The 14,962-nt window shown below is 39.7% G+C and overlaps 1 protein-coding gene across 2 annotated transcripts in view; it reads left to right on the top strand.

Moving 5' to 3' along the window:
* The first annotated feature begins 211 nt into the window (after window positions 1-211).
* The window catches only part of Trappc11 (trafficking protein particle complex subunit 11), a 44,426-nt gene continuing 29,675 nt past the window's right edge, over window positions 212-14,962 (top strand). For both annotated transcript variants that reach the window (XM_059244294.1, XM_059244293.1), the window contains exons 1-9: window positions 212-343; window positions 3,031-3,256; window positions 4,459-4,628; window positions 5,956-6,026; window positions 6,943-7,057; window positions 8,928-9,027; window positions 9,562-9,635; window positions 11,244-11,340; window positions 13,945-14,078. In XM_059244294.1, the coding sequence (XP_059100277.1) occupies window positions 3,053-3,256; window positions 4,459-4,628; window positions 5,956-6,026; window positions 6,943-7,057; window positions 8,928-9,027; window positions 9,562-9,635; window positions 11,244-11,340; window positions 13,945-14,078 (965 nt within the window). In that variant the 5' untranslated portion in view covers window positions 212-343; window positions 3,031-3,052. The remainder of the gene's footprint in view (window positions 344-3,030; window positions 3,257-4,458; window positions 4,629-5,955; window positions 6,027-6,942; window positions 7,058-8,927; window positions 9,028-9,561; window positions 9,636-11,243; window positions 11,341-13,944; window positions 14,079-14,962) is intronic.

Genomic DNA, 14,962 nt, shown 5'->3' with positions numbered 1-14,962 from the left:
GGGCACGAGGAGGCCCCGCCCCCTCCCTCGATCGCTTCTCCCATTGGCTCCTTGTTTCCCCGCCCCCAACTCTTTCCCCTCTAGGAAATGGAGCACCTTCCCGACAGGGCGTCCCGTTCTGTTCGGGGATTGGTTTCGAGTACTGTCACTCAGGCCCAGAAAGTGCTTCCTGTGCCAGCGGAGGCGGGGAAAAGGAAGTCTCGCCTTCTGCCGCCGGCGCTGGGGCTCCGGCTGTCGGAACTCGGGGGCCGCGTTCCGTGACGCCCCTGCCTGGCTCTCCTGGTCCTCTCGGGGCTGGCGGCGACTCGCCGCAGCTGCAGCGGGCCCAGGGCGTGCGGCCTGGGTGAGTTGGGCCCAGAGACCTTCCGGGCTCCAGGCCAACCGGGCGGCCTTGGGGGCCTGCGTTTTCCCGTGGCATCCACGGATGCAGTCTTGGCATTTCTCTTTCAGCTGCGAAGAAGAACGCATTTATTTCTAGATAGAGAGGCTATTTCTGATAGAGGAAGATTGAGTCAGCTTCTAGGACTGTGAGGCTATTCTCCTTTCCCTGTTGTAGCTGACAGAGCCGAATGCTGCGACCCCGGGGACGGTGTCTTTTGTCAGGTTGTGTCGCTCGCTTCTCTTCCTCTACAGTGTAGATTATGCACCAAGCCATGGTTCTTTGTTTGATCTTTTTTGCAGTTGGACGTCTCCGAATCTTTGCTTACTAGCCGATGTCTTGCTCCCTGATCCACCTGTTTATTGACAACCATCTTTAGTAAGCCACTTTGGTTGGGTTAGCTTGTTTCTCTTCTACGCTAGCTGTCCCATTACTTCCGTTGCACTAACCAGGTGACCTGGTGCTGAGGACTTACTTTTGTACTGCTGCATGTCTCCTCCCTGTCAATAGCTGGCCAGGTTTCTCCATTTATTTTCCAGGAGATCAGGAAACAGTTCCTTTCCCGTGTGTCATTGAAACCTATTCAGTCGGCACCTGTCCTGTGCCATCCCTTTGAAATCCACGGCATAAGCAGGACCATTGCAAGTGCCAAAGCTTGTAAGGTAGAATGTGGCAGGGATTGCTGGTGTAGTTTTCATGATCCTGTTGGAACAGATTGGCTGGTGATTGAGAGTTACTGTGTCAGTTGTGGACATTAGCCACGGTGGCTATAGACCACTTGAAATCGGCCAGTCTGCACCGAGATGCGCTGTGAGCATAAGATACAACCCCGAGTCTGAAGACAGTATACAGAAAAGTTCTGAAAAGTTCATCGATAACTTATAGTGATGTTTGGAGAATTTTTTTGAGTTAGAGTGTTAACTGAAATTGTGTATCTTTCTCTTCCTGTTTTTTAGGAGAGGAGGGATGTTGAGATCTCCATAGCTCAGGCTGGCCTGGAACAGCCCTGTAGACTAGGCTACTATGGAATTTGAAGCAATCTCCCTGCCCCTGCCTCTTGAGTGCTGGATTTACAGGAGTTTGCTTTCTAAGCTTTTTACCTTCTAATATAACTGCAGGAACTTTTAACATTATTTATGTGACTCGTACTATAATCCTCTCAGGCAGTACTAATTTAAAACTTTTGTGAGTCCTTTCTACTTCCCCTTATGTCCACGCCATATTCAGGGACTACAGCTATTTCTTTTGAGACTCTGGAGTTATTAAGGGAAATGGGTCTTTCGCACTCTTGCCTAGACTGGTATTAAGCAAACACGGTAGCCGTATTATATTTTGACCATTTCTCAGCTATTTCATTCTTCATCCTAAATTCTCTAGAAGCAGTGTATTTCTTTGTCCTCATAGCACAATCCTTCCCATAAGTCTTTTAAAGCAATTCTGCAAGCTTATGTTGTAAATATACATAATTTCTGGCAAGCTTTCCAAATAATTTTTCAATACCCATTGTTCCTTTAGCACTTAGGCATGTGATAGCACTTTAGTAAAGATAACTTTTCAGTTAGAAATAGTCCATATTTTAGGGATCAAGTGGCATTTTATACTTCAGTTTCCCCAGAGATTACACTGTGTTTTGTATAATTCGATGATGATAATCACTTCTTTAAGAAGCATATGATATATCCTTTTGGAAATAAGGAATTATTTTAAAAATACAGTGATAACTTAATTTGGAATAAGGACATGTTTATATAATTGTCTTTTCTTCTTCTTCTTCTTCTTCTTCTTCTTCTTCTTCTTCTTCTTCTTCTTCTTCTTCTTCTTCGTTGTTGTTTTTGGTTTTTTGAGACAGGGTCCCTGTGTAGCCTTGACTCCCCTAGATATATAATCATTTTCTAACATCAGTACATATCAGCATCTGTTATAGACTTAGCTAAAGGACACAACAGAAGCATGTTCTGTAGGTGTTTCCTACATTATTAGTGTTTCTCTTCGAGATCTTCCTTTACCTATTAAATCATCTTATATTATGAAAATTGAGAACACAGCTATTAGATAATGCACACATTATTTGAATTATTAAATGCACACATTATTTGAATTATCTTCTAAACGTTGAGGATATTTGCAATTCCAGAGAAATCAGAGGAAGTTGGATTTTTTTATATATATAAGTCAATAACTATGTTTTAATTTTATTGATTATGGTTGATACAGGGCACATAGCTTGAATTAAAAACAAAACACTTTTTAGACAGAGTCTTACTATTTTACACCAGGCTGTGTTGAACGCTTTACCCTCCTGCTGCAGCCTCGTGAGGGCTGGGATTGCAGCATGTCCACCATGCCAGGCTAGACCTATTTTCATTTCCTCACTTAACCTGTTCATCCCAACTTTATACAGTCTGAAAGATTACTGAAAATAGAAAATTTGTCTAAAAATTGACTACAACTTTTTTTGTGAAATTTAAGAGAAAAAAATGCAATGCAATTAGTAATTTTAATAAATTCAATTTAGGAATTAAAGTTTTACTCTCTTCTGTTTGCTTGACTGTGTACATGCAGAGCCTTGTGTCTTTTTCTAATGTTTATATGTTAGTATTGATGTTGTTTTTTTTAAATTAATTGTAAATATCCTGACATTTGTATTTCAGATTTTTCTGTGACGTCTTAACCATGAGCCCCACACAGTGGGACTTCCCAGTGGAACTATGTTGTCGGCCTATGGCTTTTGTTACACTTACTGGCCTTGATGTAGTTTATAATGCTGTCCATCGAGCAGTCTGGGATGCTTTCTGTGCCAATCGGAGAGCCGATCGGGTACCAATTTCTTTCAAGGTGCTCCCAGGTGACCATGAATATCCAAAATGTAGATCCAAGGTAATGACGTTAGGATGCGTGCATCCATTCATTCTCTGTCCTTTTCCTAACCCACTCCCAACCCTGTTGGTGTGTGTGTTTGTGTGTGTGTGTGTGTGTGAGTGATCTCCTGAGTTTATCAGGGCAACCAAAGGTTACTGTTGGTGTGTGTGTGTGTGTGTGTGTGTGTGTGTGTGTGTGTGTGTGTATAAACTCCTGAGTTTATCAGGGCAACCAAAGGTTACTGTTGGTGTGTGTGTGTGTGTGTGTGTGTGTGTGTGTGTGTGTGTATAAACTCCTGAGTTTATCAGGGCAACCAAAGGTTACTGTTGGACCTAAAGAAGAACAGGTGTTTTCATGTACTATGGAATATATGCATATGTTTAATAACATTTATTTTTAACCTCAAGAGGATTGACTAATACTTCCTCTACTGTGAGCCTACATTTTTTTTCTTTAAAATTTTTTACTTGGGTTTTTTTTTTTGTGTGTGTGTGTGTGTGTGTGTGTGTGTAAGTGTGTAAGTGTAGGGCCGGTGACAACTTGAGGTCTCAGTTCTCTTCTTCCAGCATATAGGTCCTAGGGATTGAACTCGGGGAGTCCTTGGCTTTGCAGAAAATATCCTTTCCATCTGCCTCCCTTTTCTTTTCATTAAAATAACCCCCACATCTCCATAATTTTAACAAAGTCTCCTTAAAAGCAAGATCTCACATTACCCATTCATCATCTGCAGTTTCATTATAGAATCCATGACTTTTGAGTTAGATTCAGTTTCACAAGTTTCTCAACCGTTTTGATTTCATCCACAGGAAGGGTGCCATGATATCATGGCAGTGTGTCTGTAAATGGATGGAGCTGTAGTAGACTTTTGATGGTTGTATTTTACAGGAACAGAGACAGGAGTGGGGAATAGAGGTAGACTGGAAAGGGCTGACTACTTCTTTACACGTAACTCAGACCCTGGGCATTATTAGGACTCCTGTGCTTGGGCCATTCTTCCTCACGTGGGAAGGGTAGTGTTGTGCGGTTGAGAGTCTACTTGAACCCCCAAACACTTAGAGCTATTACTAATTTCTGATGGCCAGAACATCCTCATCTTAGAAACGGGCGGTGTTCGTATCTAATGAAGCAAATGAAGCAAACGCGTATGAAGTGCCCGGCCCTCTGGTGGTGGTTTCTGTGCCTTTCTTACTAAGTAACTCCAGTTTCGTCCCTGTTGGCAGAGAACGTCCTATGAATGGTACATTCCTAAAGGGATCTTGAAGAGTGGCTGGATGAATAAGCACCTGACCCTGGTGCCGGCCCTGGTGGTTGTGTTCTATGAACTGGACTGGGATGAGCCTCAGTGGAAAGAAAAGCAGTCTGAGTGCGCCACCAGGGTGGAAATCGTCAGGTACGACGCTGGTGGGCCTCTGTGGTACTTGCAAACGTCTGTTGCTCACTGACTTATTTGTTTGTGATATCAGGGACTGAGCCCACGGCCTGTGTGTGCCAGGTAAGCCTCAGCTCTGTGTGCAAACACTTGAAGGTTAACTGAGTACTGTTTAAACTGCAGTGGTTGCTTTGGAGACTGTTAACCTCATTCTGTTTCTAAGAGGTAATGTAAGTAGTAACTATACAGTGCCAGGGATCTGAGGAAATTTAGAAGGCAAGTTGGCCTGGCGTTCCAATTTTTTGTCTATACTTTGATCTCTTTGGGAGATAACAATATTATCAGACCCCATAAGATACTTTTTTCAAAGAACTTCTTAAAAAAGAGATATAATTTATAATTTATTATTTTGTGTGTGTGTGTGTGTGTGTGTGTGTGTATGTATGTATGCACGAACGTCCATGTACACATGCTGGTGCTTGCAAAGACCAGAATAAGGCATCACATCCCCTGGAACAGGAGTTGCATGCAGTTGTGAGCCACCCCACAGTGGTTGCTGGGAACTGAACTCAGGTCCTCTGGGAGAGCATCAAGAGCTCTTAATTGCTAAGAGCCATCTCTCTAGCACTCTCATAAGACGCTTACAAACTAGTTATTATTATTAGTGTGTGTGTGTGCATGTGCATATCTGTGTGCATGATCTGTGTTTTTGTTCATGTGTGCCACAACACGTGTGAGGTCAGAGGACAGCCTTGGAGAGTTGGTTTCTTCCTTCAACTTTTACACGTGTTTTTGGGCTCTAACTCAGGTTGCCAGGCTTCCATAGCGGACATAGACGCTCTGAGTGTCTCACTGGTCCCCATAATGCTTTATCACCATGTAGTTCTAAGGCAGTTATCTAGATGACTAATGTATCACCATGAAGAAGTACATTGACTGTAATTTTATATAGAAGTGTATGTTGAAATTTCACATTCAAATCATCTTTACATTTATTTATTTTATTTGGGAGGCAAGTCATGTGTGGTCAGAGGACATCTTGGGGGAGTTGGGTCTCTCCTTTCGCTATGGGGTTGGGGAGTCAACTCAGCTCATCTCACTGGCCCTTAAGTTTCACTTTTAAAGCAGATTTTAGTAAGACGATAAGCTTGATGTAAGATTACACTTTGAAAATGGAAGTCATCATGGCAGATACGGTCATTTGCAGGAAAAGATTTACTCTGATCTTGATGTTTTTAGTTGAAATATATCTTCAGTTGGATTATGAAGCCCGTGTTTTATGTGAAGCCTGACATAGTTACACTAAAACAGGTTAATTCCTTTGATAATTGTTATTTTTCCATTGCAGGCAGAGTTTGCAGGGGAGAAACACAAAAGTGGCTGTTGTCCTGATTCAGAAGAAAACACCTCTACCTCCAGGTATTGGAAGGTTCATTAATTGCTTTATGCCCCAATTGCTAATACCAGGAGGTAGATTTTTTTTTTAATATTTAAATGTTTTACATGTTCATTTTGGGGGCTGACAGTATGCTGACTTTTAAAAAGCACTAATAAAAGGCCAGAAAGATGGCTCAGCAAGTAAAGGCACTTGCTGACCACCTGAGTCCAATCAATTTCCAGATCCCACTTGGTAGAAGGGGAGAATCAGTTCCTGAAAGTTGACCTCTGACCTCTACAGGGGTACTGTGGCTCAGGTGCAGACATCCATACATATGTATACACACATACACACACAAAATAAATCAATGTTAAAGATATCAGTAATACACAAACTAATTCTTGTCATAGTAGTAAGAACAAAGGAAGTTTACAAATGCTAAGTCCTGCTGTTTCATTTCTGCTGAGCCTCTCACGTATGCATGTATCAGTTGACAAAACGGTTAATTCAGTTGCTTAAAAAGTGTGATCCTTGTCTGATGCTATTTAAAATTACTCTTACATAAAGAAACAGGATTTGTAATATTGTCCAGAGAAATGATTCATTTAAATGATTCTTTCCTTTGCTTTCCCAGATTTTCATAAGCTAGAATAATTTTTGTTGCCATGTTGAAGCCCATAGCATTCTGAGGTTTTAGAAACTTCCTTTCTGCATGGCTGCCCCCGTTTTTATTTTTCTTTTGAAACAGCTTGGGACATTAGTTGTCCTGTCTGCCGTTCTTAGGAGAAAATATGAATGAACATAGTAACTTCTGGGAGCCCTAAGTCCTCGGGGAGAGCAGGAGTCGTACTGACCTGGTGACAGGGGCTTGGCACTCTATTCCTGGTTACAAACTGGGGTCACTTTTACTACAGAAAACTAACACCTTGGCTTTGTTTCTGCTGGGCTTGCCAACAGGAGAAGATGTCATTGCTTCCGAGCGGGCTGCAGCTTTGTGCAACGTGTGTGAACTCTCAGGCAAGTCTCTGTTTGTGCTGCCCCACACTGACCACCTCGTGGGCTACATTATAAGGTAAATCAGAGTGTTCTTGGTCCCTAGGAATGCAAAGTTGGTAGCTTAGAGCCTTTTCTTTACAAGCAACAACAAAATTTTCATAAAAACACCGTGGACTGTGAAGTTCACCAAGTGAATCACTAAATGAAAAGCCTGGTCTGCATTAGCAAGTCCCAGTCTACCTGGGGCTACAAAGTCAGACCCTGTCTCCAAAACAGACAAACAAACAAACAAACAAACAGACAGACAGACAGTGAGGATCATATTACTTTCTCCAACTATCTAACCTGGTTTCCTTAAAAGCAGGGAAGGGTTTAATTCATGTAACTAGGTTTTTTGCTTTAAAATTACATTTCTTTATGAATCACTCGGGGAAGAGAGGCATGCACATGTCGCAGAGGTCAGAGGACAACTTACAGGAGTCAGTTCTTTCCTTCCACTATCTGGGTCCCTGGGATTGAACTCAGGTTGTTAGGCTTGGCAGCAAGCACCTTTACCTGCTGAGCCCTTTCGCCAGCCCAAAGTCTAAGTTTAAAGGATTTAACCAGGCCGATATGTTCTCGGGTCTGTTCTATTTGATTAACACATGTTTTATCTGAGTACACAGCCTATTTGGAAACTGAAACATGCTTATCTTTGATATAGTTGGAACTAATTTCTTTGGGAAGGTTATCTTCTCATCTTTGAGAATAACCTCACTGTAGTTAGGTATTTTATAATCAGTCCCTTATTGCTCTTTCTTGTAAAATTTTAAGGACAAGTTTAGATTAATAACATTATTGTTTCAAGATTAGAACCTAACTTTATTTTCATATTTTAACATTTTTTAAAACTATAGTTTTGAAAATAAAATATCCTAACCTAGAAAACCCATTTTCCCAATCATGAAGGAATCAGGGACAGGAGGGTTGCCAGTCTGGGGCCAGTCTGGGCTACAGTAGTGAGTTTAAAGCTTGCAAGACTACACAGTAAGACTTTGTCTCTAAAGACATAAATAAAACATTTGATTTAAAACTTTTGACTTATCCTGTTTTCCTCAGATGTGGTAAAAAATCTTTTGTTTTGTTTTGGTTTTTTTTTTTTTTTTTCCGAGACAGAAGGTTTCTCTGTGTAGTTTTGGAGCCTGTCCTGGAACTCACTCTATAGACCAGGCTGGCCTCGAACTCACAGAGATTCACCTGCCTCTGCTTCTTGAGTGGTGAGATTAAAGGCATGTGCCATCACTGTCTGGCAGTAAAAATCTTTTGAATATAGGTTAAACTTGTGTTTATCCTGAGGAGAACCTTGAAGTCCCCAGTTATTTGCCCGTGAATTCACTTCTGTCCTGCCCCGAACACTTACTCTGACAGACATGCCCTTTCTCCGGAAGAGTGTGAACTGCTTCCTGGTCTCTGCTGAGCCCTCTTCTTTGGGGCTCATGAATCTCAGAGTTGTACAGTGAAGCAGACTTTAATAATATCAGTGTTATTTCCATCTCGTTGGCCAACTGTTTCTAATCTCCCTGTAAGTTTTCTTATTCCTTTAAACTAAATATTAGTAGAACAAAAAATAGTGAAACATGATTCAATTTTAAATCTTTTTTCAGATGTTTTATAAAATTATAGTAGGGATGAAAGTATTCTTAAAGATCACCTAGTTTTTATAAAGTACAAGGTTTTTTATCTGTTGTATCCCGTGTTTTACATGATTTTCAATTAGGGGAGATATTAATTCTAGACTTTTTTTTTTCTAGAAAAAGTGCTTCATTTTTCGTCTTGATCATCAAGTAGAACAGGCAGTGTTGGTCACAAATTTACTGTCAGGTCTCAACAAATACCATTCTTAAGAAGAGTTGGTTTTGAGTAACTATATATGTATATATGTGTATACGTTTGTTGTTTATTAACAGGTTAGAAAATGCGTTTTATGAGCATGCCCAGACCTATTACTACAATGAGATCAGAAGGGTGAAATCTCATAAAGAATTTCTGAATAAAACAACACACCAGGTACATTTAAAAAAACTAATGAGAAGCATTCAAAAACAGATTGTTCGTTATAGTTATTTTTAGATGATTCTTATTTCTGCAGTACTGATATTTTAAATTGTTTTAGTACTTCAAAAGTTTTTTTAGCTCTTATTTTATTTTATTTACTTTTTTATTTTATGTGCATTGGTGTTTTGCCTGCAGGTAAGATCTTTGAGTTACAGACAGTTGTTAGCTGTCATGTGGGTGCTGAGATTTGAACCTGGGTCCTTTGGAAGGGCAGTCAGTCCCCTTAACCACTGAGCCATCTTTCCAGCCCTTTCTTTAGCTCTTAAAAATGGATTTGTTTTCAAATTAGATTCTTTTGCCCTTAAAGTTAGTTTCAAACCCTTTTACTCGTAAGAAGAGCTCTTGGGAGCCTTTTTAGCTGTGTCCTTGTTGGAATCATAGTGTATTTAATTTTGAATAATTTTCCTCATACCTTAATGCATCCTAATAAATATCATTTTTCACATTAAAGTGTGCATCTAACCATTCTTTAATCTTTCTTCTCAGCTTTTGTTTGTTAGACACCAGTTCAAAATAGCTTTTTTCAGTGAGTTGAAACAAGATACACAAAATGCTCTCAAGTAAGTTTCTGTTTTCAAACTACATCTTTATTACCTTGATGTTAATAATACCATACTAATTGCCATCTATGAATCTCAGTCTCCTTGATTTTAAGGTATTCATGTTATATTCAGATATTTAATAAGTAGTTTTTTTCTATCTTAATGCTAAAAATAAGTTTTCATAAACTTCCTGGTCTAATTTAACTAAATTTCATGATCTAAAGGAAACAATTGTCTTCATATTTCTAGTTTTCTTTTTCTATCTGTGTATTCAGTGAAATTCTTGACACTTATTTCCAAGTATAATAACCATTATTCATGTATTCAGTTCAAATCAAGTCTCATCATTACTAGTTTATCACATCAGTTTCCGTTGAAAGGCCCTGGTGGACCCTGAAGGTCAGTTGCAGGTGTGTTGACATGCTCAGACATTTTATTCTGTTGTTTTTACCAACCGCAGTTTACTAAAACGTGATCTCTCTCTGCGTTAGCTCAGAGTTCTGGATATCCGGTGGCAGTGTGGGAAGGGATTTAAAAAGGAATCAGTTATTTACCCTATACTTGAGGAGAAAATAGCTGTAGATCAAAATAATAGCTGGCTTTAATGTAGTTTATTTTTGTTTGTGGATGGGCGACATCAGTTACGACCTTCAGTTTTAGAACTGCTATAAAAACTAATGCTGTAGAGGAAACCGTTTGCTGGAGAGGGTGAGGATCCCCTTTGCCTAGGGACAAGCCACTTTTTCTCACTGCCTCCCATCTTAGGGCTGGTTTCTTTCCCTGTTCTCCTGTACTGGATCCACTAAAGATATTTCTCTCCTCTGCAGCCTCTATTCAAGATTAATACTGTTTACTTAGCCCTTTTCTGTGTACTTGCCCTTAAAATGCCTGTGACTTGTTCTGTCTTTAAACCATTGTTGCTAAAATTACTTCCCTTGGAGAAACTTACGGTGGTACTTAAAAAGCAAAAAAAAACTTATCTGGACATGGTGGCATCTCCTTAGGTCTTGGGAAACCAAAGCAGGAAGACTATAAGTTCAAGTCCAGCCTCGGCTGAATAACAAATTCTAGGCCAGCCTGGGCTATCTAATGAGACTGTCTCAAATATACACAAATACACACATGTATATTTATTAACAATGCTTTCATTTATCTATCTATCTATCTATCTATCTATCTATCTATCTATTCATGAGACAAGATCTCTCTATGTAGTCCTGGCTGTTTTGGAACCCACCGTGTTGACCAGGTTGGCCTTGAACTCACAGAGATTCTCCTGCCTTTGCCTCCCAAGTACTGGAATCAAAGGGTTGTTTTTTAGTGTAATTTTAGATAACATCCAATTTACCCTCAGTTTTTAACTCATTTCTACTTGTTATTGACTGACTAGTTAATGATAGAAAGAACAGTGCACATGGGTGGGTCTTTTTGTTGTGACGTCATTGACTAGTAATCAATAATTTCTTAGAATATTAGCGATTTATATATATATGTTATATATATGCTGTTATTGAGCTATTGAGTGGTAAGAAATGTATAAGTAGTGTCTGTTATAATAATATTGTTCTTAGGAATCTTAAACACTAATTTATATCATAATTAACCATTCTCCTTATGTTTACTTAGGAATTATAGGACTGCCTATAACCTTGTACATGAATTGAGAGCCCATGAAACTAATATTCTGGAAATTAAGACAATGGCAGGATTTATAAACTACAAGGTATAGTTCTACTTTGAAATAAAGGAGATTTACCTTTAAATATTACCTTTTTAAGATGCAAAAACCAAAATCAGTTTCTTGATCTGAAAAGGTGGTGTTTGATGGATTATGTTCCTCTTTTTGATGTCCTTTTACTCAAGAATGGCTTTGGCTCTCAGAGTCCTCATAGTGATAGCTGTGTTTTGAGTTTATAGATAACGAGTTAGTGAGTCTTTTACTGTTTGTGTGTAAGAAAAAGGAGTAGGGAGAAGAAAGCTGCCTGTTGTTGAAATTTAAGAGATGTTGGAATTATGTAAGCATTTCTTGACTTAGTGAGTCAGCCATAGAAAAGACACATCTATTCAGTTTCGTGGGTTTATTTTTGGTTTTTGAGACCTGGTCTCACTCACTGTTGCATAAGCTGCTCTTGAACTCTGGGGCTCAAGTGATCCTTGCCTTAGCCTGCTGAGTAGCTGGACCTCAATGTCCACTCCCTCTACTGTCTCAGTTCACTTTAGAGAAAGCATAACTGTTGTTTGAACATTTTAAGATTGTATATTGTAGAACTAATCCTGTTTGTCGCATTCCTGTCCTGTCCCCGTTCCATCCTGTGTCCTGACCCGTCCCCTGCTTCCCAGCAGACAAGCAAGACAGTTACTGTTTTCCCATTCCTCTTTTAACAATGTCTGACAGGTGGGCGATGAGTAGTAGAGAAAGTTTGTAGTGAACACAAATCTAAAAAGGGATATTCCCCTACCTGGCAATCCTTTTCAGGAAATTCTTTGCCAATTAATGGTAATATCTGTAACTCAAAATCTATGGATACTTACTGTATTTTCTAATAGGAAAATATTGGAAATAAGCTAACAATAGGTGATTGTTTATATAAATTTTAATGGGACATTAATAACTATACAATTATGAATGTGGCAGCTCCATCAATTAAGATGAAGTGGTAGCTATGTGTCTTAGTCTGGTTTCTTAACTAAAAGCAATTTGGGGAGGAGAGGGTTGATTTGGCCTAAATATCTCACGTCACAATCCACTGAAGTAAGCCAAAGTAGGAACTTGGATGCAGGAACTGATGCAGAGGCCATGGAGGAGTGCTGCTTACTGGCTTGCTCTTCATGGCTTGCTCAGCCTGCTTTCTTACAGCACTGAGGACCAGCAGCCCAGAGGTGGTACCACCCACAGTAGACTGTGTCCTCCTACTATCCATCATTAATCAAGCAAATGCCCTACAGACTTGCCTACTGGGGATCTGATGGAGGCATTTCCTCCATTAAGATCCCCTCTTCACAGATATGTCTGTGTCAAGCTAATAAAAACCAGCTAGCGCCGGGCGGTGGTGGTGCACGCCTTTAATCCCAGCACTCAGGAGGCAGAGCCAGGTGGATCTCTGTGAGTTTGAGGCCAGCCTGGACTACCAAGTGAGTTCCAGGAAAGGCGCAAAGCTACACAGAGAAACCCTGTCTCGAAAAACCAAAAAAAAAAAAACAAAAAAAAAAACCACCAGCTAGCATATTAAGGTATTAGATGAAGACAGTAAGGTGTAACTTGGCATAGTAAATCTGATACCATATGGTTCTCAGTATATAAATGTGGATATACGCACACTTACCTGTCTGTAGACTATCCTGGCCATATGCTAAACACTGATTGCCTCTGAAAAGAAAAATTAAATGACTGAAGGACACAGATGGATTATAAACTTTTTGGGCTGGGGAGCTGGCTGAAGTCCTTGCTGCACAAGCAATGGATTTTACTTTGGATCCCAGAACCCATAAAAGCTGGGTGTGGGACATATACCTGTACCTCCAGCACTGGCTAGGGGTGGGGTGTGTGGGGCACAGATAGGCAGATCCTGGAGGCTCACTGGCTGGCTGTGACTGTGAGCTTTAGGTTTGGGGGAGGCTGGGTCTCCTAAGTAAAATGGAGAGCAATAGAGCAAGATACTATAAAGCCATCTTCTAGCGTATGCACTCAGGTATACATGCACACCCCCCAACACACATGTGCATGCACACATACACATGCAAAACACACAGACACACACACACAGATTTTTTTTTTTATATATTTCTTTGTACCTAAAAAATAACATTGAAAGTTGTCATAAGCATATGGAAATGAATTTAGGCTTTATTGCTGTTGGGTTTCTGTTTACCCTCAGGTCATGTAGATTGTACCATTTGGAAACAATGTATATCAAGTGTTCCAGGAAAAAAAAATTGAAATTTTCTGTAACCTTGATGTGTAGGCAACTAAACTTGATTATGCAGCAGAAATGTTTAATTTTCTGACAATTCTAATACTCAAAGTTAGTCTCTCTGTAAATTCTCATTGGAAATATTATAGCCCATTGTTACATTCTTTGTTATAATTTTTAAAAATTCTATATTTTGAAAAGCTTTTCTAGGGCATAGGACAAATTCAGTGTACTGAGTTATTTTATTTCATCTCTCAAAGCAATCTTAGGAGGAGAATCATATTACAGAGAACTCTAGAGCTGGGAATTTTTAACTTTTAAAGTTCCTCTTCAAGTTCACATATTTTGAATGTGGGTGAATGTGTCTTTGGACTTCTTCTCCCTTATTTGGGGATTGCTTTTTCCTTTTCCTTCAGATCTGTAGGTTGTGTTTTCAGCACAACACCCCACTGGATGCAATCGCTCAGTTTCGGAAACACATTGACTTGTGTAAGAAAAAAATTGGAAGTGCAGAGCTGTCATTTGAGCATGCTGCGTGGATGTCTAAACAGTACGTTTAAGTTCGTTTCCTTAATACTTTAAAATAGAATGTCAGATTTGAAGAGATTGCATTAGCAAGGGCTTTGGTTCTAAACAGCATTAAGCGGATCTTTTGCTTTTTAAATGGGGTTTTAGTATATACCCTAAGTATGTATCCAGGCATAGTATATATTGATTGGTATGATTTTTTAATGGAAGTCAGGTAACTTATGTTACCATTTTTTACATTCAGCATGTATTCATTAGGTTTTCACTTCGTGTTTGCGTCCTGAAAATATAGGAAAGCACAAAACAAAATTCTTGTTTCATGGAGCTTAGTGTCTGTCTTAGGGTTCCCATTGCTGTGATAAAACACATGACCAAAGCAACTTGGGGAAGAAAGGCTTTGTTTCATCTGACCCCTCCAGGTCACAGGAGTCACTGAGAGAAGTCAGGGCAGGAGCTGAAACAGGGGCCAGGGAGGAGCAGTGCGTGCTGGCCGCTCCTCATAGCTTACTCTGTCTATTTATTATACATTCAGGACCACCTGCTCAGGGATGGCACCATCTACCGAGGATGGGGCCTCCCACATCAGTCATTAATCAAGAAAATGCCCTACAGTCTTCTCTACAGGCAATCTGTTGGAAGTATTTTCTCAATTGAGGTCCTTCTTCCCAGATAACTCTAAATTATGTCAAGTTAATTAAAAAAAAAAGTCAAGACAAATGACTCCTTGTCAACCTGACACACCAATATATTACTATTAAACCTAGCCTTTGTTTCTTCTTTATATTAATACCACAGTATAAAACACAAATACCTTTAAAAGTTCCACAGCCTTTAAAAATTCACTTTAAACAGCCAGTCCCTTTAAAATATCCAACATCCCTTTAAAACACCCAAAGTCTCTCTAAA

This window comes from Peromyscus eremicus, chromosome 17 (assembly GCF_949786415.1).
Source record: "Peromyscus eremicus chromosome 17, PerEre_H2_v1, whole genome shotgun sequence".
NCBI classification, from domain to species: Eukaryota; Metazoa; Chordata; class Mammalia; order Rodentia; family Cricetidae; genus Peromyscus; species Peromyscus eremicus.
Note: the sequence above shows the minus strand (reverse complement) of the source record. Positions and strands in the feature narration are given on the sequence as shown.